Source organism: Cervus elaphus, chromosome 32 (genome assembly GCF_910594005.1).
Source record: "Cervus elaphus chromosome 32, mCerEla1.1, whole genome shotgun sequence".
Classification (NCBI taxonomy): Eukaryota; Metazoa; Chordata; class Mammalia; order Artiodactyla; family Cervidae; genus Cervus; species Cervus elaphus.
Window position 1 is genome coordinate 10,114,165 of NC_057846.1, and position 27,157 is coordinate 10,141,321.

General features: G+C 51.4%; 2 protein-coding genes across 2 annotated transcripts in view; one reads left to right on the plus strand and one right to left on the minus strand.

Moving 5' to 3' along the window:
* The window catches only part of DLGAP2 (DLG associated protein 2), a 587,786-nt gene that overhangs the window by 204,084 nt on the left and 356,545 nt on the right, over positions 1 to 27,157 (plus strand). The window lies entirely within an intron of this gene.
* The window catches only part of LOC122688032 (40S ribosomal protein S29), a 28,615-nt gene continuing 25,162 nt past the window's right edge, over positions 23,705 to 27,157 (minus strand). Inside the window, exon 3 of the mRNA XM_043893842.1 lies at positions 23,705 to 23,990. Coding sequence (XP_043749777.1) covers positions 23,812 to 23,982 — 171 coding nt within the window. The 5' untranslated portion in view covers positions 23,983 to 23,990 and the 3' untranslated portion in view covers positions 23,705 to 23,811. The remainder of the gene's footprint in view (positions 23,991 to 27,157) is intronic.

The window sequence follows — 27,157 nt, forward strand, 5'->3', positions numbered from 1 at the left end:
GTCACTGAGGCTAAATGGCAGCCACTCCATGCGACAGTAGACGCGGATCCGCAGGGCTGTGGCCATGCGTGCATGGTGACACACAGCTGGACTCACCTCTGCAGAGGGCAAACTTGGGCTTGTGTGCGCCTAGGGTTCCAACCAACTTTTATCCATTAATCATAAGTTGTAACATACTGTGCAGCTGTTTTAAGTGTTACTATAGAGTTTAACACTTATGAGTATTTCATGTACATATAAAGAATTTTTTTCTAACCCTGTCCCCTTTTCTTGATCTTTAGTTAAAAATTTTCACTGTGACATGTAACACCACCTAAGAACACACGTGTGTTGAGAAGCCTCAGTGTTTTCTCTGACTTGAAGTGCATATTCTCAGAGACCTTGCTGCATCGGGTCCCGGGGGGTGGAGACCCTGCATTTTGCACGAGCTCCCCGACAGACTTGGATATGGGGCCACAGGGGCCCCATGGAGCCTGTGGCGGCAGGGAGCGCAGCCCGGGGGTGGGGTGTGGGGCGCAGGGTGCGGCTGGAGGTGGGCATGCAGCCAAGCAGGGCGCTCCCTGGGTGACGCCCAGGTGCCCGCCTGTCTCAGAGCCTCCCGGGAGAGCTGGCCCCAGGGTCCACACAGCGTCTTCAGGAGCCACTTGGCTGAAAACAGCTGCCCATGTGGTCTTGGCCGCAAGGAGTTCTCAACACAAGACTGTTTTATTGTTGATGTAAAGTGATCGCACAGCGCAGGCACATGTGGAGACAGATGTATCTTCAACGTGCGGGCCCAGATCTTACTAGTCTTAATGCCTCTGTATAAGATGACGCACTAAGAATATTTTATTAAAAAAACACAAGAGAGAATTTTAGACTGATGGCGTGCGGTGAAGGATTTGCTCCTGCGTGATTCATACTAGCGGCGCTTCTTTTTTTTTTTTTTTTTTAGCGGCGCTTCTTGAGCTCTCAGCTCCCCAATCGCTGTGTGGACAGTAAAGTCAGGTCCGGTCCCCTCGTCACTTAGTCCTGTGGGGGAGCCCTGCTTGTCCAGGGGTCTCCAGGAAGCTCCGGTGGCCCCTCTGAGGGGCCCTGGGCCTTGCTGGGCAGAGTTCCTTCCTCTCTGAATGGAGGCTGTGGAGTGGAACAGCTATTGGAGGCTTATTTTGTTTTAAATTCTGACCTGATAGGAATTCCTAAAAGTGTAGATGCAGATATATTTATGATTTCCCATGCACACCACCTGAAGTTGCCAAGGAGGCAGAGGAGCCAGGCTTGCCCCTCCAACCCGTGTCTTCCAAAGTCCAGCTTGGCTCCAGGGTGGGTTGTTGAGCCCTGAGCTCCGCAAGTAGGCACGTCGTCAGGGGGCTCAGGGCCCTCACAGTCCACCAGCCTGTGCCTAACTCACAGCCCCGCAGCCCTCTCAGGTAGGACGCTGTGTAGAATGGGCTCCGTCACCGTCAAGGGACCTCTCTCTCTTTTTCTGCTCTTCCCTTCTTCCTCTCAGGCCTTTATTTCGTCTCTGCATAAGCACTAAGGATTCATTTACATACAGTGTAATTCATTTACATCCATGTGATGGGCTTAGTTATAGTGTTTCAGAAAGGGGGTTTGCGTTTCTGAGAGAGGAGTTGCAGAAGCATCAGGTGCTTACAGATTCCTCCAGGAGACTAGAAATGCTTGTAGGTCATCCATAGTATCAGATTTCAAACTCAGGGCCTTTCCCTAAATGCCTGTCTATGCACCAAGCCCAGGTGCCCAGGTTAAGCAAATGTATGAACCTAGGAAGAGAACCAAGGATGTGACATAATTAGTATATTTGTCGACATTCCTTCTCATTGTGGAGTTATTACACCATCAGGCTGAGCTTTAATTCATACGTGGGTGTGTTTACAGACACAAGAAGTAGGTCTAATGAGCACTGCTCTTTGCTTTTTTTTTTTCCTTCAAAAGTGGTGAATAGATCCTTTCTGTTTGATTTTGCAAATGTGGGGTATTTGAAACACTCAGAGTCAAATCGTGGGTGACCTGGAACCTTCTCTGTCCCTTTGGGCAAACTGTTTAGTCCTCAGGCTCCTAATCTATACAGTGCCTTCCTCACACGACTCCTGTGAGGTGTGAGGCAACATAAATGCCTCACACACACTCAGCAAACAAGTTAGAAGCTCTCACAGGAGGGCAGACGAGACCCCAGACTTTGTCCTGGCCCTGCAGCCAAGACATCCTTGAAACCAGTCCTGAGCAAATGAGGAGGGAAATGATCTAATGTAACATGTGTGGGCCATGAAGAATGTCTCAGAAGAACAAAACTAGAGCCCTGAGGACCAGCAGGGATTGGTTAATGGAGGCTGTGCCAGGAAGCAGGATGATCCTGGATTGAGTTGGTTGATGGGTATTGCAGTAGGAAACAGGGTAATTCCTTGATCGAATTGCAAACGGCCCAAGCCATTCTGCCTGACTTGCTGGGAAGTAGCGGGATGTCGCCATAGCAACCAAGCCTGCAACCACTGCAGGTTGGCAAGTAGCAAAAAATCGTTATAATATTTAACAACCAAACTTTAATATTTTATTTTCCATAATCATCACTGTAGTTTTCCCTTCTTAACAGAATGGATTCTCATCCTATTTATTGAAACTTGTTCCACACTGCACTGAGAACAGGGACTGTAAGGTTTTTATTTGCCAAAAGATGAAAAGGGGCCTTTTGAGGAATTTAACTTTTATTTGGGTCTTTTTGTGTAAAGAACCTGTTGTTAGTGCTGCAGCTAATTTGATTGTTACACTCGGTTCATTTCTTGGTTTCAGGATTAACGTTTGTTTTCTGGGACCTGTTCACCATCAAAAGTGCTAAAAGTGGTGGCTAAGAGTTTGCTGCAGTGTTTCTTGGAAGGTTTCTTCCTTTATTTATCTCTTATTTTCATTTTCCCAGTTAGAACACATGCACCTACACACAGAGTAACACAGAAACACATGCATAAAGCCCCAGTAGTTATGTATGTATTCAAACATGGTGTTTAAAAATCGTGCCCTGCTATTTTAGTGTTTGTATTAAACGACCAAGCTTCGCCCTTAGACAAAAATCTTGAGTTTATAGGGAGCAGTTCCACCTAGGATTTGGGGGCCAGTTTTACCATCACGCACACGTCAGTCTTTGGATCACTGGATCATCAAGATATTCTAACTCACTATATATTAGAATACATTACGTCAGTGCAAATATTTTTGTATCCATGGAATTCCTTAATACTAGAAAAATTAAACAGAACAATTTGTCATTTCCCCCAGGATTGAATGCCCAGAAGTTGTCAGATAATGGATGACTGCTTACTTTAAATAAAACAAAACTGCAGAAATTAATTTCTCAGAAACTAAGATTATTTAGAACATTTATATTTACCCTTTTGTATTGTTGTAGTTTTGTTCTATTATAGTTATCAAGATTTAAAACTGTTTTGTGGACTGAAAACAATCTCCTCCCAAATAATTAAATTGTAAAGAAGAGCCATAACTTACCTAGAAAGATTTTTCATCATCAACTTTTTTCATTAATGCTTTTTGTTTGTTTGTTTTATATAAAGCACTGGAACAAAATAATAACAGTCTTCCTAGCCCATGGCACACAAAAATAGATTTTTCTTCACTGAGTATGTAAATTGCACATGCAAAATTAACTAGTTTGCTTTTATAGCAATACATGCTGAGGTGTCACATGCTCAGAAAAACAGTTACACATGTAGGCTCAACTGCCCAGAAGGTTTTACTGAGAAATCAAATCTATGAAACAGACAGTTTGGTAGAGGAGACACTTTGTTATGTGTCTAATAGTGTGATGAAACTTAATACAACAGTCTTGCAACATAAAGTGGTTGCTAGTGGATCAGGGCTGGTAAGATCTATTCTAGGGGAGATGGAAGGTGAGTTCATTAAGGGCTTCAGCTTATTAAACTTGCAAACTAATGTCTGTTTTTCATTTTAAATTTTAAGGACTGTGACTTAGAATCATTCAAACTTTTTGAATCTCCTCCTTCTGCTCTGAGTATAATGTGATAAATGATCCAGGCCCTCTACCCATGTAATGTTAGGGCTTTATGTGGTTTAATGTTTGAGTTAGATAATAAATATGTTTGCACTACTGAACAGTCCTGTTGACAGACAGCTCTCTTTCAGAGTGTGCAGTTGGACGCCTGCCCTCTGTCTGTGCCAGGGCCACCCCAGGACGGGGGGCACAGCCGTCCTGGGGCTCGCCCCCTGCTGGGCCCTCCTCCAGCCACACCAGGCGTCCGACTGCAGCCGGCCTCCAGTGTGCGACTGTGGGATGGCTGGTTCCGCTCGGGAAGCTGCTGGGAGAGTGACAGAGCTGGCCTTGAGCCTGGATTCATACTTCATAGACATGGGCAAAATATCTGGTCCATAAACCTCAGCTTCTCAGTTCTAAATGGCCGTGTGAGCACAGAACAGAGACGGGGCAGACTGAGCCGGTGTGGTCCTGGTGATGGCGATGTGGAGATGCAGACCCGAGTGGTGGGTTGTGGTAGGGAGGCGGTGTGGACAGCAGGCCTGCAGGGCAGCAGAGCTCCATGTCTCCTCGGAGGAGGAGAGCCGTGGCAGGGAGCCAGTGTGGATGGCGGCCATTCACGGCGGGAGAGCTCCACGTCTTCCCAGTGGAATCCTATCAGGACCAAGTTTCATCCTGAGGTCAGCCCTTTGTTATATTGCAACTCTCTGCATCCCTCTGTTATTAAGCAACTCCTAATGACATTAGAGGGTTTTAAAAAATTGCAATTCGTGCTCCCCAGGCTGTTTCTTGTGACAATGTTTGGAGTAAACGGTCTCTGTCAAGTGCATGATGTGGAATCATTTTCTGAGAGGCCTGGCCGCTGGCTCATCCACATATGATGTCAGAGCATGCACAGAGTTTGAAAGTCTGTATGTTTCAGAGTTTCGTTTCGCTGCCTGAGTTGTGTACCCTGGGGAGGGACTGTTGTCATGGCTCTGCCCGTCTCTCTGCTCTGGCCTCCCCAGCTTCCTCCCAGCAGGCTCCTCTTTTCTGGGTTTTGACTTCAGGGCTTTTCTGGTTTGGGGTGTGCATTTCAGGTAGTTATTCTTTTGTTCTCTTGGTTGCTGTTGGACAGAAAAATTGCATTCTCTCTCAAGCCAGCAGGACCCAACTCAGAGGTCCCAGCAGCAACAGGAGGAAGTGTGCAGAGAGACAGGGTGACTCAGGGCAGGTATGGTTTAATGCTAGCAGTCCTGTTAGCATTGCCCTGGACGTGACATTGACTTCGGAGCCGGACAGAGCATGACCTGTATTCTGACTGGGCCAGAGAGCAGCTCCAGAAGTCACTTTCTGGACAGACCTGTGTCCTCAGTTGTAGACTGGAGCTACCACCACCCGCCAGACGGCCTGCAGTGAATAGAAGCAATCACGCCCATGTAGCTTCTGAAAGCATGGCAGGCAGCACAGTAACAAGTTACCCCCACTTAATCTCCTTCATTTTCCAGTGAATACAGCCAGCCTGGAGATAATGTGTTGTAAAGAGAGAGCCCCTTGAAGAGCTGGAGACAGTTCTTCTGTGTCCAGGCTGAGGACTCAGGGTCAGCGGGAATAGTCAGACCCTGGTTTGATAAGCACCCTGTGAGATGAACACTTCACCCACACGAAAATGACTGGGAGTTGTGAGGTGATTCCTGCAAAGTTTTATCTCTAAGGTCTCAAAGTTTTCAACCCCAAAATAATTTTGACTGTGGGACACATGAAGTCCTTAGTGGATAGATGTATAGTTGCAATGAATTAAAGTTAGTAGTTTCTATCAATTTAGATTGTTAGGTGACATGAGCAACTTAAAATACATTCTAACACAGGTAAACTTGGATGAGGTAGAGTTCATATTAACTCAAAGATTCAAGTGCTGCATGTATTTGCAATTTTGCTGCATTATTTCCATTCTGATAGCTGTGTCAGCCAGGGCACAGATCTTCAATGGACTAGTTGTGTCTCCATTCTGTAGATAAAAGAGCATTGCTCTAAGGACTCTGCAGGTTCCTTGCTGTCCTTGTAACTTACTAGCTGGTCTGTCTCTTCATTCTTATGTCTGCCGCTGAAAGAAGATTGCGACTCTCTGTTCTGAACACCCACAAGATCCTCTGGAGGTTATAAACAGAGACCATGCAGGCAAGAGAGCCTCTGGGATAATTTTCTCTGAATGAGATTTACTTGTGAACAGTATGTGGCCTTTCTTCCTGAAGAGTTGTGACTATGTTCATTGATACCAACTCTAGAGGTTAAAATGTGCAACCAAGAAAACAAAAAGAAAGATAATCTTTCGTATAATTAAGCAAAGCAAAGTACTTGTTGAGGCTTTGGTGCTGGGAGATTTAAAAAAAGGCTCTGCGTTCCTGTTCACCTATTTACCGATTTGCAGTTCTTCATCTCTGTTAGGGCTCCAACATAGAGCTGCAGACAGCATGAAACTTGTTCTTTGTGTTTTAGATTTTTGGTTCTGCATGAATTTATGCAGGAAAAAAAAAAGAAGTCACTAAAAAGAGTGTGGTTTCCATACCCATAGCTCCTTTGAGAAGGATGGGTGTTATGTGGCTTTTTCATGTCACCATGTGAGGTGGGTGAGGTGGAGTGGTGGATACAGGGATAGGCTGCTGTTGGGCGTTTGGTCTGATTTACTCACAGATTTTATTTTCTTGGGCTCCAAAATCACTGCAGACGCTGACTGCAGCCACGAAATTAAAAGATGCTTGCTCCTTGGAAGAAAAGCTATGACAAACCTAGACAGCATATTAAAAAGCAGAGACATTACTTTGCCTACCAAAGGTCCATCTAGTCAATGCTATGGTTTTTAAAGTAGTCATGTACAAAATCATGTACAAATGTGAGAATCCCTCCTGATCCTCCCCCTCCCTCCTGACCCTCCCCCACCCCCTCCTGACCCTCACCCTCCCCCACTCCTGGTTCTCCTCCTCCTCCTCTTCTCCTGGTTCTCCCCCTTCCCATCCCCTGTGGGTTCTCAGCTTTTAAACTCAGACTCAATTGCTCCACCACAGTTCTGGGTCTGTGGGCAGCAGGTGATGGTACTTGGCAGCCTCCATAATCACATGAGCCCATTTGCTGTAATAAACTTTCTCTCATCTGTACACGGATCCATCCTCTATCAGATATGTTCTTTGAGGGGCCCTGGCTGACACTACCCACCTGCCAGGGACTGGCCATGTGGCTGCAGTTGTCCAGATACTGTGGAGCGCAATCCAGTCTGTCCACAGGGCTCATTCAGCATGGTTGTTAGTGTCCACTCATGCAGCAGGTTTCACATCTTGGGTGGTATTGAGATAGCCCAGACACTGTTGTTGATGAAGAGGAGGTCTGTGGAGGTGGCCAGTAGGTTAGGGCTCTTTGAAGTCCAGGGTTATGGTGTTGCTGAGGGTGGACCTGTCTCAGATGTGGTTCCTGGACTGGAGTCCCTTGGATACTTCTGAGGGGGAGGTCAGTGCTGGCCTGAGGCTGGTCCGAGGGCTGATCCTCGGGCAAAGGATGGGATGGGGAGGGACGCTGATTGACTTGGCAGGTGACCTCACACCTTGAGTCTGTTTTCCAGATGAGAGTGCCTGCCTGTGTCTACCCCTACCCCAGAATAGCTAACTGAACTGTGTTCGGAAGTTTGGTATGTGTGAGTCAGCTCAGCAAAGCTCTGTTTATGGACTGAGAGTTGCACGCAAAGCAGCCCTTCCTCCCCCACCGCACCTTTCCTCCTCCCCCACCCCTCCCCCAACCTACCCGTACCCCTCCCCCACCCCCCCAACCTACCGCTACCCCTCCCCCACCCCCTCCTCCACACTGCTCTCTCCAGGGTCAGAGAAAACCGCATAAGGAGGCGACACGCCCCATGGAAGTCACTCTGGGCATAGCACAGGAAGGCTTGGCACCAAGACTGGAAATGCAGGATGTGAGTGATTGTTACTCAGAATGTCATCAGTAGTGTAAATCACATGTTTATTGAATGCCAGAAATTTTGAGGTGCTTCTTGGTCCTGGGGCTCCAGGAAAGCCTGGAGAATATGTCCAGACGGCAAACTAGTGATGCTGGCGAAGCTTGCTGCGCCGGCCAGGAGGATCTCAGGGATGCAGGTCTGCCCCTGAGCTACTCATGAAGTGCGCACGAGATGTCCCAGGGAACTGACCCCTGAGCAGATGCGGGAATGTTCCAGGACACATAGACTTGCATGTGCTTCCTGGGGCTTCACAGCCCAGGATGGCTGGCGGGGGCTGAGGCAGCAGGATCGTGTTGACCGGGGCCTCGACCAGCATTGTAGTGTGCACAGGGCTTGTTTTTTCTGGGGAACCAAGGCCGAGCCGGCCGTGCTGTCCCCTGGCTTTGGCATGGCTGGTGGGGCCTGGAGGTCCCGGGCTGCTGACGCCATGCTCCAGGAGCCTGTCCTTGGACTTGGGGCCCATGCTGAGTCCACTATTGCTGCGTGTCCAGGTCCTTGATCAGTCATGTTTGCATAGATCCTGTTCCTGGGAAGGCCATGTTCTGAGGTTCCAGGTGGACATGAGTTTGGGGCGATGGTGGCGAGTGCTGTCCCCACAGGACACGCCTGTGTTCAGCTCAGTATGCGGGGCACCATCTTCCTTGAGGGTGTCTGCAAGGTCCCTGCCAGAGCCTCCACAAGCCCCCAAGACCAGCCCAAGCTCGCTCCTGTTCCACGGTCCCTTGTTATCGCTCACTTGAGTCCCCATTCATGGGGACCTGTTATAACTTTGTGTCCTGAGCGTGGCAGGGTGGGCTGGGTGTGGATTCCACGCTCTAGGTGCCCCGTGAGCTGCCAGCTCTGGGAGACGAGCCTCTCCCAGTCAGCAGCACTTGGGCTGGGAACTGGTCAGATGCCAACTCAAGCCCAGAGACACACACGCAGGGCCCCCAGAGCCTCGGTGAACGGCCCAGGGTGTGTACAGTGGGTCCTGGCTCATGCTGGAAACCCTCAGTCTTCATGCACTGACCAGGCTCCAGAATGGGGAGCCTGGCATGGATGGACTGCTTCTCCCTCGTAGGGAGCTGGGGCCCTGGGGAGGGGCAGGGAGATCCCAAGGGTCTGCGCGCAGGGTCTGCCGGCTCCTTTCGGGGTCTCCGCAGGGCAGCTTGACAGCACCTCTTGCTCTGCCCCGGGTCCTCGCTGTCTATGTTCTGTGGGCACCCGCAGCTCCCCTCAGAGGACGGGCTTGGTCAGCTGGGCTTCTGCCTGGGAGCGCCCCCACCCCACTCTGCGACGAGTCCTGGAGAGTGAGGGCCGCAGGGGTGGGGCTTGACTCCTGGAGGAGGCAGGTGATGGGGCCCAGATCGCTGCCGTCCATAGAGCAGCTTCCCCAGGGCCTCTGACCAGGCTGCCCACCAGGCTGCTGGAGGGGCCCGTGAACTCCGTGGCCCGTGGGGCTGCTGGGTGGGCCCTGTCTTCCAGCCCAGGAGGAGGTGGGTGGTCCGGAGCCCTTGGGTAGCGGGCTTCCCTGGGCTGTAACTTTTCAGACCCCGGGGAGCCCGGCGGGACTGAGAGCTGCCTGGTGGCGGGGCCTCTGCTGGGCCTGCCCACTCACTTTCCAGAGGCCGCGTCGGCATTGCTGACGCTCCCCAGGAAGTTGCCCATTTATGGCCACTAGAGCAAATGATATCATCACAAGAGGTGGCTCCTGTCTAAATGGGGATCATTTGTGAAATGAGATTATAGACGTTTCTCTGGAAAACCAGGAGGCCGAGCACCCGCCTTCTGGACCCGAGGTCCGGGGGCTGGGGCAGCAGCAGAATGAAGGCGCACCACCCCGGGGCCAGTGCGCTCCCGACCAGGGGGGCTCCCTCCCCTGCCTGGTGCCGGGCGGGCCCCGCATCCGCAAGGAGGCGACTCCAGCTCCGTGTTTTCTCTGAGGCTTGAATATATGGGCCATGCATCGCAGTCCATGCCCGCCCTGCTGCAGTGCACTTGTCTGCTGGAGCCCCGTGGCCGCCTGGTCCACGCCGTGCCTGCCCGGCCTGGGAGCGCGCTGAGCTGCCTGCGGCCTCGGTCTCCTGCAGGGACGGTCCGCCCTCCTCCCCGCACACGTCGCCCCGTTCGCTGAGAAGCCTCCTGCTCTTTGCATTCGGACGCTGCAGGCAGCACGGCCGGAGTCTTGCCTTGGTAAGTCCAGGGTGACTGGTCTCCACTTCCCCTTGGAGGTAGAGGCACTCCCACCCCTGTGGTGGCCTCAGGCAGGCAGCCAGAGCGGTTAGCACGACTAGTCAGTCTCCGGGAGCAGCTCGCCTCGGCACTTTGCAGCAGGCTCTCTCCCGTCCTCCCCCCAGCATACGTTGCTCTGCCTCTATGAGTGGGACACTCATCTTCCCCAGACTGGCAGCAGCCCCAGGAGCACCCTGACTGCCGTGGAGGCTGGGGGAGAGGGCTGGCCCGGCGGTCCAGGACACCGCTGTCATTCTGAGAAGACAGAATCAGTCTCCAATTAGCCCCAGTTCCTCTAATCACTGAGCACTGGAGCGGTGGGTAAGGCAGGCACAGTGCTGGCTGCCTTTCCGTTTATTAAGGCAAGGCTGCAGCAGCTGGGCTGCTGGCTTCAGTGTCCCTTTGGGAGCGAGTAAATCCAGGGACCTGCGATTATTAAAACCCGTGTTTTCATGCAAGCCGTGGGGAGAAGAGCCTGTGAAGACAGCTTCCTTTGTAATGCCTGCTGCAGCCAGAGCCCCGCTGCTCCCGGCAGCTGCATTAAATAGGATGAAAGGAAGGGGAAGGTCTTTGAGATGCTGGGAAGCACTGCTTGTGTTTATGCTGTGAAAGCTGAAAGCCCCTTAAGCAGGAGGTTTCAGTCTGTAGCCGGCGGTCTGTAGCCGGCGAGCTGCCGTCCTGTCCTGGCGGAGATGACGGTGCTGGGTGTGCAGGGAGTCGTTGAGGCTGGAGACGAAACCAGCTTCTGAGCGACAAGCTGGTGGAGGGTCCCCTCAAGCCGGGTCCCTAGAGGGCTCTGGGCAGGGACGCGGAGGCAGTGCCTGGCGAGCCTTGAGCAGCGGGCTGAGGGCGCTCCTTCTTGCGCTGCTGCCCTGCTCTGCTGATACTGTTCTGCTTTACCTTGTGCAGAGCATGCCCCCTCTGAAGAGAAGCGGCAGCCCTTCCTAAGGAGAGGCTGTCGACGGGGTCATTATTCACTCAGGCATCTGGGGAACTGGTTTACAAGTTCCTGCTGTGAATGGCCAGGATGCCTTGTGTGTAGACAGTACACTCTGTGAAGACCCGAGCACGTCCAATAAGAAGCACTTACCAGCTTGCCGTATTTAGGTGGATTGACTATTTCATTCATAGTCTTGTCCCCAGAGCTCAGGTGCGTCTCCACACGCAGGCTCTGTGTCACTGTGGAGTATGTGGTGACCTTTGACCTATCTGGGGAGCAGAGCTGTCGGTGGGACTTTCTCTGGCTTGTGAATCACACTTTGTTCTCAGCAACAAGTGTTAGCCCAGGGTCAGCGGTCACAAACGTCACTCACTGAACTGGGGCCCTGCACAAAGGGGCAGGGTCCCCGGAGAGTGATTAGGAAGGGGCCTTGGTGGGGTTCGGGGCTTTGCAGACAGTTTGATTTAGACCAGTTTGATTTAGCTGCACGTGTGGGGAGGTCTGGGCCGGCTGTGAGCAGAGGCCACCCCGGGAGCAGGTGACATCTGACCCTTTAATTCTCAGTCTGGGTTTGCAGCCCTGATTCAACAAGTGTTGGCGAGTAACAAGTATCACTTTTTTTTTTTTTTTACCAACTCATTTTCATCTATTTATGGCTAAAACAAAAACGAATAGCGTGAAAATAAGTCTGTATGGTAACACTGTTCAACTTGGAAAACTGACTGCAAGGTTATACCCACTTCTGTGAACATGTCAGAGTGGACCTCTGCAGTCCACATGGAGATGCCCTCGGAGGCTGGCACGTGTTTGGCGGGTAAGCACTGGCTTCCTGCTCCGCTCAAACTGGCAGCCGGAACTTCAAAGTGCTTCTTGTTTTCTAAGCAATGTTGCTTCATTTAAATGCTGTTTAATTTGGTAGCTTTCTTTTTCTAAATGAGCAAGTCTTAACAGTAGAGGACCAGACTGACTGCCTCTCAAAAATACAGACTCCACGCAGGCTGGATGGCAACCTTCCACATGCTGGGCTCTGTCTGAGACGAGGAGTGCTTGAGACAGTTTCCTCTCCTCTGGGTCCACTGCATGCTGCTCAGGCCTGGGTGCTCATTAGGAGGGAGAAAATGAGAACGTCACACTACACGTGCCTCAGCACACACCTGCCCCACCACACACACACACTCCTGCTGCAGCATCACACACACACACACCCCTGCCTCACCGCACACACACTCCTGCTGCAGCATCACACACACACACACACACACACACACCTGCCTCACCACACACACACACTCCTGCTCCATCATCACACACACACACACACACTCCTGCTGCAGCATCACACACACACACACCCCTGCCTCACCACACAAACACTCCTGCTGCAGCATCACACACACACACACACACCTGCCTCACCCCTCAACACACGCTCCTGCTCCAGCATCACACACACACACACACCTGCCTCACCACACACACACACACACTCCTGCTCCAGCATCACACACACACACACACACCTGCCTCACCACACACACACACACTCCTGCTCCAGCATCACACACACACACACACCTGCCTCACCACACACACACACACTCCTGCTCCAGCATCACACACACACACACACCTGCCTCACCACACACACACACACACTCCTGCTCCAGCATCACACACACACACACACACACACCTGCCTCACCACACACACACACACTCCTGCTCCAGCATCACACACACACCTGCCTCACCACACACACACACACTCCTGCTCCAGCATCACACACACACACACACCTGCCTCACCACACACACACACACTTCTGCTCCAGCATCACACACACACACACACCTGCCTCACCACACACACACACACTCCTGCTCCAGCATCACACACACACACACACCTGCCTCACCACACACACACACACTCCTGCTCCAGCATCACACACACACACACACCTGCCTCACCACACACACACACACTCCTGCTCCAGCATCACACACACACACACACCTGCCTCACCACACACACACACACTCCTGCTCCAGCATCACACACACACACCTGCCTCACCACACACACACACACACTCCTGCTCCAGCATCACACACACACACACACCTGCCTCACCACACACACACACACTCCTGCTCCAGCATCACACACACACAGACACACACACACATACACACACCGTGTCACCACACACACATACCTCTTCCAGCATCTCTCACACACACACACCCCTGCCTCACATACACACACTCCTGCTGCAGCATCACACACACACACCCCTGCCTCACCACACACACACACACTCCTGCTCCATCATCACACACACACACACACCTGCCTCACCACACACACACACTCCTGCTCCAGCATCACACACACACACACACCCCTGCCTCACCACACACACACACATACACACTCCTGATCCAGCATCACACACATACAGTTGCTCCACCTCTCAACACACACGCTCCTGCTCCAGCATCACACATACACACACACACAGCTGTGTCACCACACACACACACCTCTTCCAGCATCTCTCACACACACACACACACCCCTGCCTCACGACACACACACACACACACACTCCTGCTCCAGCATCACACACACACACACACACACAAACCTGTGTCACCACACATACACACCTCTTCCAGCATCTCTCACACACACACACACACCCCTGCCTCACCACACACACGCACACACTCCTGCTCCAGCATCACACATACACACACACACACACCTGCTCCAGCATCACATACACCTCTTCCATCATCTCTCACACACACATACCCCTGCCTCACCACACACACGCTTCTGCTCCAGCGTCACACACACACACACCTCTTCCAGCATCTCTCTCACACACACCCCCCGCACACCCCTGTCTTAGAGGACCCCTCCAAGGAGGCAGAGGTGAGTGCACGCAGCCCTGGCCACGGGCTGGGAGGCACAGGAAGGCTGTGTTGAGGCTGCTCTGTGGTTACGGTCCCCTTGGGGTGCGGAGCTCCCGTTGGGACCAGACGCCCCCGCTCTGTGTGTTTGTAACCCGCTGCACAACGTTTGTGTGGTATTTCTGAACATACACTCCCACATGCTCATTGTGACCGCCTTGGTCCCCATTTTAACACAAATACCCCTCCCGGCATCTCTGCTCAGGGATCCACACTCAGGGGCTGGTGCCTCAACTCTTCAGTCAGTACATTCTTTCCAAAGACACAGCATCTGCCAGAAATTTGATCATCGGGTCATTATTTTATTCATGATTATTTCAAGATAATAACTGGTAGTAAAATTAGCATTCTTTCTCTGACTAGCATCAGGGGGAAAAGGTCATAACACTTCTATTTAGAGAATAGTTATTGTGAATAGCTTTCCTGTCCACACATATTTGAGAAAGCTGCGCCACATTCAGTGGGCCCGAAAGCAACATGTTTGGTGGGGTTGTTTCGTCCTGTCACATCTCACTTGGCAGAAAGTGTTTGGTCCCCACACCCGGCGGGTGAAGGGCGGGACGCATGCTCCGGGCCCTCTGGGTGGCCGACGCCGGGCAGAGGCCGCCTGCCACTCCCGCGGTGCAGGAGAGCTCTGAGGGTCCCTGCAGCGGGGGTCTGCGCCCCTGGGTCTCATGCCAGCTTGCAGTCGTGTGGAGCCGGGCAGCTCCTGGTGCAGGAAGGGCCTTCCTGAGCTGCCAGCGGGAGGGGCAGAGCGCTCCACTCCAGGTGTCAGCGCGGCTCTGCTGGCAGGGACCTTGTGAGGGTCGGGGTTTCCAGTCCGTGCACCCCACCCGCGCCCTTCCTTGTCCTCAGGCTGCGTCCAGGGCATGTGTGGTCCACTGGGCCAGGAAGGCTGGCTCAGCTGGCTGAGTGCACGTGTCACCGACAGGTCCCTGCAGGGCCGGGCTGTGCTCTGTCCCGGTCATGACTCGGAGCCTCCCTCCAGGCCTGCAGCCTTCCCGCCCGCCGGGCCCTGAGCACCGTCCTTTCTCTCCTGCTGACCCTGCTGGCCAACCTGCGCCAGCCTGTCCTTTGGCTTCATTGCTGAGCTGAGTTGTCCGTCTCCTCCATCCAAGAAAGAGTGGGCACTCTGACCTGGGCCTCACCCCACCCAATTCTAGGCCTGTGTCCCCACCCGATATCCACGTGTCCCTGCCTGCAGGTCTAGACCTGCTTCCCTCATGTCCTGCCCGGTGAGTGGGGGTGGAGGGACTGACCCTCTAGTCCCATGGGGATGGGGGGTGCTGACCCCCGGTCCTGTGGGGATGGGGGTGCTGACCCCCGGGTCCCGTGGGGATGGAGGGTTGCACAGCTGTTTCAGGACATGATTCAGCCGTGGCCATGGGGCATCAGAGGGGGAGGGGCATCGCTGTGCAGATGCTCGGGTTCTGGCCTCCCGCCACATGCGCCACCCTGCTCCCTTCAGTCGCCTCCTGGGCTGACTCTTGTCTGTCTTCAGGCCTCCTGAGTTCCACTCACCCCAATTTCTAGTAATTCATCTTTCTCAAAGCACTTGTGACTAGGCTCCATACTCACGAGGACTGTCTGGGGCTTCACGGTGCGTTTGTGTACATGTGGTTTGGATTTTTCCTTTTGTATTTTTATTAATTTTTTCATATATATGTGTGTGTGTGTGTGTGTCATATCTGTAAAATGCGTATCCTTTATCACCCATTTACTGAATCAAAGAAGGAATTGTTCAGAGTGTGCTGGTCTGATGAGGTTCTAGGAGCTGCGTGCACGTGAGGCCCACTCGCAGCTGGCCAGAGTGTCCCTCCCCGCGTGAGGGGTCTCCACACAGGGCAGCTGGCAGGTGAGTGTCGAGGGCCAGAAGCAGGGACTCACCACCCATCGGCCTCTTGCTCTCCCTGCTCCCATTTCCGTCGGGACTGCTGGAGGCTGTGCTATAATTCTCACAAGAAAGCAACTTCCGCCCATCACCTCTTCACCATCTTTGTCTCAGGAGTGTCTCTTGAGTGTCCGCTCAATCTGTTGAAATCTTCATGTTTGTTCTCAAGGATAAGCGTGTTCTGCAAAGCCCAGACGTCAGATCTGTTCTTGTGTTATTCTTGGGAACATGGCACCTGCTGAGTTTTACTATGGGCCCCCTGGATTCTGGGCCCCAGAGGGAGGCAGGTCTCAGTTCAAAGATATTTTTGTTTTCTAGTGAGAGAAACTGCCTTAGTGTCTTAATTGCTGCAGCCATAGGCATTAAACATTGGGAGATGGAAAGGAATTTCCCCAGCCCTATTCTTTCTTATTATCAGATGATGAAGCTGTGAGGTGATTTTGAAACATCGTCTGCTCTGTTCATTGGATTATAAGTAAATTCTCAATATAGTTCCACCCAAGAAAATTCAGCACTGCTTAGCAGAGGACAGCCAGCCGCCAGTGGAGCCTGGTGCCACCATCAGGGTCCTGCTGGAGTCAGCGCAGGGAGCTGGGCTCCGTCCAGCTGCTGGACGGCTGTGCAGTGCTGAAGCCTGGGTGCAGCTCAGTGAGCGCCGACCATGGAGGCCAGGCCCCACCTCGGCAGGGCCAAGTGCACCCTCCTCCTGCCTCTGATGGAGCCGCAGGCCTGGGAGAGGTCACACCTAGAGGATGAGACCCAGGGGTCAGGGAGGGCTGGTTTCTGCCAAGGCTGTGCGGCATAGCTGGCCCAGGAAGGGAAACAGTCCAGGAACTGATCTGGTGACCCTTCTGTCTGTCCCCCTCCCCGTCCCCAGTGTCATCTTTTATGCCCCGGTAAGTCCCCCTGGGCCGAGTGGAGAGCTCTCCCTGTTCTAATGGGAGGGCTCTGCAGGGCAGTGGGGCGTCTTCTGCCCAGCTTCCCAGTGGGCTGCCTGTTGGAGGTGGCCTGTCTTCTGTCCATCCTCGTGGGAGGGGCCTCCTGGGTGGCCAAGGGCAGAGCCTGGTGTGGGTGGCCAGATGCCTGCCCGGTGGTCCGTGGTCAGGGGGGCAGCTTGTCCGCAGTGTCAGCAGAGCCTGCCGCCCAGCCCATCTCCTGCCCGCTGTCCTCTCCTCGGTGGGGAGGGGACCAGAGCCATTTAAATACCAGAAGCTCTGTGCTCAGACGCAGATGCGCTGGGGCCATGGTCAGTGGTCTCCCCACGTGAAATGGGTCCCTGACCACTGCGCTTGGCTCCAGTCAGTGTCCGTGCAGAGCTGCGGCTCCGGGCGGTCTATGTCAGTGCAGCCGGCACAGGCCTGTGGGCCGAGTCCTCTGCCTTGTCCGCAGGGTGGGGTGGGGAGGCTGAGGGCCCATGCATGTGAAGTGTGTCTTGCAGAGAGGAAAAGCATTTCCTAGGGATAGCAAATTAAGATGGGATGTTTAGGAAGAGTGCTCTCTCAAATACCCTCAGGTGGCTGGAAAAGCTGGGCATTCATCCTCCTGGCGAGGAGGACATGGGGTGCGGCTGCCCTGGGACGGGCTGAGTGTCCCTGCACGCCCCCCACCCCACCCTCCTCACGGTGGGCTCCTGGCCTCACCTGGATTATCTCCAGGTTTCACGTGTGAGCTGGGTCTGCCTCCTCCCCCTGCAATGTGTGGATTTGGGGAAAGAAGGAGTCTTGGTGCCCCAGGTCAGTGACCTCCCTGTGCTGAGGTCCTGGGTTGTCACCGGGTCCAGAGAGAGGGGCTTGAACAACCAAATCTATTGTCTCACAGGTGGGAGGCTGAGCATCTGAGGTTGGGGTGTCCTGGGGCCCCTCCTGAGGTTCCAGGCCTCCTCCTGCTTTGCCAGCATCGTTGGCTTCCACGGGTACAGACATGCCTCACCCCAGTCTCTGCCTTCCTCTCTACTGGTGGTCTCCCTAGGAGCGTCTGGGGCCAGACTCCCTCCCTCAGTCTTGACCAGTCCTGTGGAGGCCCTGTGTGACCCCTCCTCACTGATTGAGTCTAAGACCGCCTGTCTCCAGTATGAACCCCCTTCACTGATGGCATCTGAGGCTGCCTGTTTCCAGTGAGGTCACATCTGAGCTGCTGGGGGTCAGGACCTCAACATGCGGGTTTGGGGGGACACAGTTTAATACATGACCTTGGTAAGAACTGGTCTGGGGTACAGCCGTGCTGTAGCCTCCTGTGACTTGGGGAGCAGGGTGGGAGCAGTGTGGCGATGACCTTTTCCTGATTCTGATGGTCACTGAGCTGTTGCACATTTCGCACAAGATCACGGGACCGCGATTCTGTTCTTGGCTCCACAGTTGATGGGGTTTACATGTGTGGGTGCTCAGTTGTGTCCGACTCTGCAACCCCGTGGACTGTAGCCCACCAGGCTTCTCAGTCCAGGGGATTCTCCAGGCAGGAATACTGGGGTGGGTTGCTATTTCCATTTTAGGGATTTTCTGGGCCCAGGGGTCGAACCCATGTTTCATGAATCGGCTCAGTCTTTACCACTAGCAACCTGGGAAGCCCCTGGTGGGCTTTACATCTACAGCATGAGATGAACATGTCTTCTGTGTTAGCCTCTTTTATTCCTCCGCAGAATAACCATCTTGCAACAGTGATGCCTACACTCACCTGGGCACTGGAAGGGCATACACTCAGGGCTTTGTAAACTGACAATTGCCATATGACATTTATTGGGAAATCTGCCCAAATTCCACACCTGAGTTTTGTGCTAAAAATGGTCTCATGAAACCCTGAAGACACTTCTGCTGTGCAATTGTCCCTGAGGGGAGGAGCAGCCCTTCCCCCAGGTGTGACCCTTTGTCACCCACTGAGAAGAGGACCCCCCCAGGTGTGACCCTTCATCACCCACTGAGGAGGGGACCCCCCAGGTGTGACCCTTCATCACCCACTGAGGAGAGGACTCCCCCCCAGGTGTGACCTTCATCACCCACTGAGGAGAGGACCCCCCCAAGTGTGACCTTCATCACCCACTGAGAAGAGGACCCCTCCAGGTGTGACCTTCGTCACCCACTGAGGAGAGGACTCCCCCCAGGTGCGACCTTCATCACCCACTGAGGAGAGGAGCCCCCCCAGGTGTGACCCTTCATCACCCACTGAGGAGAGGAGCCCCCCAGGTGTGACCCTTCATCCCACCGTGTGTGGCTCAGCCTGGCACACTGCCCTCCTCCTGGTGACAGCCCTGGACTTGGGCTGTTCCCATTCCCGTCCTGAAGTTTGCATGGATTCCCCCAGCCAGACTTGACCCCAAATGCAGAGGGGTCCTCAGGCTGCATGCTTCATGGCTGTTTCCAACTCTGGATATGCACGTGAAGGTCAGACCAATGAGCAGCTGGACCTGCTGTGTCTTGGGGCTGGTCACCCCTGCCTGCTACTTCCCTGCTCTGAAATGGGAGTTAGCCTGGACTCCCATCTTCCCAGCCCCTCCACACTCTGCTGTTTCTCCTAGTTTAGAACATCTACTTGTCTGCTGCTACTGCTGCTAAGTCACTTCAGTTGTGTTCGACTCCGTGTGATCCCGTAAACGGCAGCCCACCAGGCTCCCCCGTCCCTGGGATTCTCCAGGCAAGAACACTGGAGTGGGTTGCCATTTCCTTCTCCAGTGTGTAAAGTGAAAGTGAAGTTGCTCAGTCGTCCAACTCTTAGCGACCCCATGGACCACAGCCCACCAGGCTCCTCCATCCATGGGATTTTCCAGGCAAGAGTACTGGAGTGGGGTGCCATTGCCTTCTCCGATCTACTTGTCTCGAAGAATATTAATAATGAAGTAAGAACAGCAGCTAGAGACATCTTTGTAAAATTAATAGACTTTAGTTTTAAGAGCAGTTGTAGGTTTATAGAAAGATTGAGCAGAAAGTACCCCCTCGTCCACAAGCAGTTTCCTTATTTTAACGTCTTGCATGATTGTTGCATCTGTTACAGTTGAAGAAGCAATATTGGTATATTATTGACTGGAATCCATGGTTTACAACAGGATTCAGTGTTCATATTGTCCATTCTGTGGATAGGACACTGTTCTGTGTACAGTGACATGTAGCCATCATTACAGTGTCTGTCGTGTACCCAGGATGTATCCATCGTTACAGTGTCTGTCGTGTACCCAGGATGTAGCCATCGTTGCAGTATCTGTGGTTTACCCACGATGTAGCCATCATTACAGTATCTGTCATGTACCCAGGATGTATCCATCATTACAGTATCTGTCGTGTACCCACGATGTAGCCATCGTTACAGTATCCGTTGTGTACCCACGATGTATCCATCATTACAGTCTCTGTCATGTACCCAGGATGTAGCCATCGTTGCAGTATCTGTCGTGTACCCACGATGTAGCCATCATTACAGCACCATGCAGAGTCAGTTCACTGCCTTAAAGACCTTCTGTGCTCCACTTACTCATCTCTCCCTCCCCCAACCCCTGAGAACCACTGATCCTTTTACTTTCTCCATAGTTTTACCTTTTCCAGAATGTCATGGAGTTGGAACCATACCATCTCTAGCCTTTTCATGTGGTCATGAGGTCCCTCCATATCCTTTCATTGCTTGATAACTCATTTCTTTTTAATTGAATAATATTCATTGTCTGAATGGACCATAGTTTATTTATCCACTTATCTACTGAGAGACATCTTGGTTGCTAACAGGTTTTGACAGCTGTGAATAAGGCAGCTACAAAACTTGAGTGCAGGTTTCTGTGTGGACATAAGTTTTCAGCTCACTTGGGTGAACACCGCGGAGTGTGAAGGCTGGCTTGTGTGGTGAGAGTATGTTCAGTTTTGCGGGAATCACGGGCTGTCTCCACAGCAGCTGTGTATATGATGCCAGTGCCTTTCACGTGCTTATTTGCCATCTGTTTACATTCTTTGGTGAGGTGTCTGTTTAAGTCTTTTCTACACTTTTAATTGGGTTGTTTATTTCTCATTGAGCTTAAAGAATTCTTTATATACCTGTCCTTTATCAGATATGTGCTTTGCAAATATTTTTCAGTCTGTGACTTGCCTTTTCATTCTTAGGCACTATTTTAATACAAATATATATGTATATGTGTAAGTATATAGATATATTTTCTTTAAGTAGTAATGCTTTCATTTGTTCTGGTTTTGTTGTTATTGAAACCATATTTGAACAGAGTTTAAGTCAGATTTGGAGAAGGAAATGGCAACCCACTCCAGTACTCTTGCCTGGAGAATCCCATGGATGGAGGAGCCTGGGAGGCTGCAGTCCATGGGGTCGCAAAGAGTCGGACACGACTGAGCAACTTCACTCACTCGCTCACTAAGTCAGATTAGCATAGTTAATTGGTGCCCACTCCAGTATTCTTGCCTGGAGAATTCCAAGCACAGAGGAACCTGGTGGTCGCAAAGAGTCGGACATGACTGAGCGACTGAGCACACAGGCTGTGGGCCATGAACGGGAAGGCTGTTACATTCTGGAGGTACAGAGGCAGTTAAAACATGATGCACTTACTGGGTGGGGTTATAGTCCAGTCGGGAAGATGGTCACCGACACAGATAGCCTCAGTGCGGGGCAAGCAAGACCGCTCTCCTGAGACTCCGTGGACACAGAGCTGTGGGGACCGCGGGCAGGAAGTGGCTTTGATCTGGGTTTGAGGGACCAGCGCAGCTTCACAGAGGGAGTAGGTTTTGATTGAAATTTGAGGTGCAGCTGAGGTTTTCACCCCAGAATTTGAAGAAGTCATTTTCACCTAACAGATGGTGGGGCAGGCGTCCGGAAACTGCCAGCTGTCAAGAAGGGCCAGGAGGTGGTTAAGCAATGGTTGAACAAGGGCTGGAATGCACATGATTTCCACCCCGTCCCACTCCCCCTGCGTGGCTCCTCCCCATCCTTCCCAGCATTGCTGGTGTCATGACATGGTGATGGTCCCGATTCTCCAGACAAGTCAACGGGGCCTGTGGCAGATGGAGTCAGGCTGAGAACCGGTGTTTTGGACTCAAGTGCAATGGGGAGGCCTGACCCCAAGGGGCCCCACGGGCTCCTGCATGGGCTGGCGCTGGGGGCAAGCACGTGTGGATTGCTATGTTAGAAGTTTCTGCTGCTTTTTTTGCCCCACTGAGTGCTGAGCTTGCTGTCAGGCACAGAATGGGCAGGTCACAGCCTCAGGGCTGTGTAAGGCAGACACTGGCCCTCTTGGGGTTGGTCTCCTTCCCCCTGGGGGCCTTGGGCTCGGTGTGTGCTGTGAAGGTGGCCAGTCGTCCGGCCCTCAGGCTTGAGCAGAGTGAGGGCCATAGTAAAGGAGTAGAACTTACCCTGTTACAAAGGAGAAGGCCCAGAGGGAGACAGAGGGGGAGAGTGAAGGAGAGATGGAGACAGAGAGGACAGACAGAATCAGAGATCAGACAGAGACAGAGAGGGAGAGAGAATCAGAGATCAGACAGAGACAGAGCGGGAGACAGAATCAGAGATCAGACAGAGACAGGGAGGGAGAGAGAATCAGAGACAGAATCAGACAGAGACACAGCGGGCAGAGAGGGGTGAGGAGACAGAGGGAGACACAGAGGGCGGCGCCCACTGAGCTGTCTGTGGGGCTGAGCTCGGGGCGGGGCGGGGCGGGGCGAGGAGGGGCCCTGAAGCCCGTGCCTCCTCTCCTCTCCTGAGACCTAGTTATGAGTCATAGATGCTCATGTTATCAAGTTTAAAGAAAAAAAAAACTCGTCAGTGGTTAATCCATACGAGGTCCCATCCAGTTACATAGCATTCTGAGCAGTCGTCCTGTTCACTGTATCGTACTGAGAATAGACTGTGTTAAATGTTGCTCTAAGAGGGTAAAATATTGACTGGAATTCTAAGTTCTAAATTACCTAGATCCAGAATGTTTTTGAAAATGCAGAAGCCATGGATATCTTGATAGTTTAACCATATAAAATTATATGCATATATTACTTTATTTGCATACACAGGTATTATTACATTTGGTATATTAAAATTTAAAATAAGGCTTTACTCAGGAGATGATTACAAAATCTAATTAAATTTACATTAATATGTTGTTTAAACTGCTGTACCTCTTAACATTTGCTAGTTCCTGAAATCATAGTAATAGTCATAACCAGAGTAGTAATAGTAACAATAACATTACCTCCTGGGGTTTACATGACATTAAAGTGCTCACCCACACGTACCCCTCACGGTTCCCTCACATCGATCATACTTAGCCATCGCTATTGTCGTTATTAAATTTCTGAGCAATATGGGCTAACTAAGTATTTTAGGAGGAATGTGTCAGCAGTGTGCCTCTTTTCTTTCTGGTTCTGTCCATTCATGGCAGTTGAGTGAGTCTTCCCCGGGTCTAGGTCGCGCACAGTACTAGGAGCTCCCTAAAACCGGAAACACCATCCTGTGTTCTGAAGGTCCTGTCACCCGCAGAGGCAGAGAAAGGAAGAGAGTGGTTTCTAAGCTGACACCAGTCTCTGCCTGGTCTTCTCAGCCCCAGTCAGATGGCAGGAAGATGTCCCCTAAATTCTAGGTTGGATCGGGAGAGGAAGCCCCCACTTCCCCTGAAAGGAGGGCAGAAAGGGACCTTGTGCCTTCTGGGAAGGGGTGGGCCTACCTGTAGTAGAGCAGCGAGGTCCCTCCCCTACCTGGGACAAAAGCCTGCAAGCAATAGACACGTCTTTCTGATGCTTTTTTTTTTTTTTTGAAGTTTTGAAAACTTTTATTTTACATACAAAGAGCTAGTATTATTTCCGCCTAGGGGTGATGTGCTGGATGAGCCATCTAAGGAAGTTCAGTTAGTCCAACTTAATGAAGCCGATGTCCTTCGCATACTGGCGGAAACACTGGCGGCACATATTGAGGCCGTATTTCCGGATCAGACCGTGCCGGTTTGAGCAGACCCGGCAAGAGCGAGAACCCTGGCCGAATTTTCTTGGATGGCTCCAGTAGAGCTGCTGGTGACCCATGTTGCTTTCTCGGTTGCAACGAGGTAAAAGGTCTGATGCTTTTTATTTTAATCTTTTCGAGAGAGAACTCAAGTAACATGTTGTAAACTGTACTTAAAATTTGTTGTGTTCATAATTCAAAACAGTTTCATGGACTTTTTGCAAAAAACAAAAACATTGTTCAGACTTATTTTTTTTCTTTCCCTTCTTTGATTCGTTCTGGTCTTCAGATTTCTACGTGCTGTTTGTTTTTAAAGCCTTTATTGGAGGGTGACAATGCTGTCTGGATCTGGCCAAGGATGGGGACAGCAAGTTTGGCCCCAGTGGAGCAAGTGTCTCCTCTACGCAGAGGGCGCCAGGGCCCCTGGAGGCAGACCCGCCACCCACTCGAGGACAGCTGGATTCAGGGGAGCACAGCCTCTGGAGCTCACTTGCCAGAGAACCCACACTGGCATGAGCCAGGCTCAGCCCCTCAGTAGCTCGAACTGTGCCAGCCTGTCTCCATCCACGGCTGTCTCCTAGTGGAAGATTAAATTGGCTTATTTGAGAACAGCTGGGTATACCGGAGGTGGTCATCTCACAAGAGGAGTGTGTAAGATTTTACCTCAATTAGAAACCCAGTAGAAACAAAATGGCACTTTGTGGAGATCATCAATGGTGACTGATTTGATTTCGGAAAAGTAGAACTCAAATAGGCTCTTCCTGAAACCACTTAAAATGAAGGTGGGTTGAATGGATTCGGGTATTATTTCCTAGTCTTATTCATTTAAAACTTTAAACATAAAACTTTTTAAAAGGGTCTGTTATGGGCTTATAAATAAATTACATAGAAATGTTAAAATGCATGTCAAAATCCTTACGAAAAAGCAGAAGAGAAATATTGGCTACTATTGATTTCTTAGTTGTGAGGTTGGACTCCAGGTTTACAACAGTCAAGGCAACGAGAAACGTTGTCAGTTACAGAAAACTCTTGCTCAAATGAGGGAGACAAGGAACTTTCCGCAGAAAGTCTTCCTTAGTGGACGCTGGGAGACGTGAGCTCCAGTCCCCTCTGCTCACCCTCATCTGCCTCCCACTGACCCCGAGATGGGTCCTCTGCTTTCAGTGAAGAGTCTCCATGGCCCCTTTCTTTCTTTCTTTGTTAGAAGCTACCAGCCTTTTAAAAACATTAGTTCATTCATTTTTGGTTGTACTGCATCTTTGTTGCTGTGTGGGGGCTTTCTGTAGTTGCAGTGAGAGGGGGGTTACTTTTCACTGGGTTGTGTGGGCTTCTCATTGCAGTGGTGGCTGCTCTTGTTGTGGGTCACAGGCTCTAGACACACAGACTTCAGTAGTAATGGTACACGGGCTAAGCTGCTCTGCACCATGTGGGATCTTCCTGGGCCAGAAATCAAACTTGTGTCGCCTGCATTGGCAGACGGATTCTTATCCACCATACCACCAGTGAAGTCCTCTTTATTTCTGATCTGTTTTATTCTGTGTTTCTTGCTTAACAAATACCAGATATTATGGGAGATTTTGAAGTCATTTTTACTCGTTTATGAAGCTTATATTGACTTTGTTACCCAAATTTATACTCTGGATTGAGCTCATTCATCCATAAAGTATCACATATTAATGTCTGATGAGTATTTTAAGTATGAATTGAGAACTGGCCCTTTCCTCATAATTGTACTTATTGACATCATGAACCTTTGAGAATCAGATATTAATGTTTAACTGAACTGGTACAATTGATGTGGTATTTATTAATCTTTTGTCAGGATGTATGTTTCTAAAGTAGATTGTTACAAAGGATTTAAGAGCATTAATTTTGTGTGCCAGCTCCAGTCCCCCACTCAGCAGTTCCTGAAAGTTTGAAGTCGGAATGATGAATGTACCTTCACGAAAAAAGAAAGTTCTTATTTTGCACCACAATGAATTTTTCCTAAAATAGAAAGTGACTCACGTATCTACGTCTCTAATAAAGGACCGTGCTCCTGGCAAGATGCAAAACCCTAAAGCTACAGTGCTCTTCCCAGCCTTACAAGTCATGGTTTTTTAGTGTTTGGTGAAGGCATCTTATTTAGTTGTAAAATAAAGCAACATTTCTTTTTCATGAAAGTCTCTCTGAAATCAGGAAGAACTTTAATATCCTTTAAAGAGCTGTGGTTTCCAGTGTGTGATGCGTGGGTCTTACTGATCGAACCATTAGTATGAGACTCTCTGAAGGGCTGGATGCCCACCCCCCCACACACACGGTGGCCCACATGCCTTCTCTCCCACCTGCCCCCGCTGTCGATCCAGACCTGGGCTCCGTGTTCTCCAGCTCTGCGTTTCCCACGCTCTTCTCTCAGCATACAGATGTGCTGAGCGCTCTGCCTCTCCTTCCCACTTGAGGGGTGCAGCCAGACCCCCACCTCGTCACCAACATGTCCCCCTGCTCCTGCTCCTCAGGAGCCGTGCCTGCCGTCTAATGTCTAATTTTGTGCGACTCCTGCAATGCTGGGCCACGTCACAGATGACCTCAGGTGTCTGCTTCAGTCGTTACTCAGTTATGGACAGGTCTTCCTCTCTCGCCCAAAATGAAAGAGGTTCTCCAGGTGCCCTGATCCGCTTCTTCTTCCTTGTTCTTGCCTCTGAATCTGCTCAGGGCAGCCCGAGTCCATCATGCTGTGAGAACACGCATCACCTGTCCCCTTTCCTAGTGGCAGGCTGCCCTGTGGTGCCAGCGGTCCGGCTGCCACTTCCCCATGCTCCCTCTGGCGTTAGGCCCAGCCCGCGCCCGCAGCGGCTTCATGCCCCTCCCGGGACCCCTGGTTGCTGGGCCTCCAGGCAGGTTTCTGCAAGTGTCTGCTCACCCTCCATCCTGGATACGGCCTGGGGCCTTGGCTCACTATTTGGGTAGGAGATAGTTGTTTTGCAAATATGCTGAAAAATCATAGATTTGTACCAATTTCCAGGCCAACTAATGCTGTTCTTTTTAACATTGGACGAGTGAACCTAATGAGGAAGAGGAGAGAGGACCCAAAAGAGAACTAGGCTGTGTCTGAGATGTCATGATTTTTCATAGCCAATCAAAAGAATATGTGAGCAAGCCTGACATGTGTTTCCTTCTGGAGCACGTTGAGGAAATACCCTACGGCAGGCAGTTCTTCACTCGCCCGCATCCTGGCCAACCCCCCGGCAGTCGTTACCAGGCCGTCCTAGTGGCCGA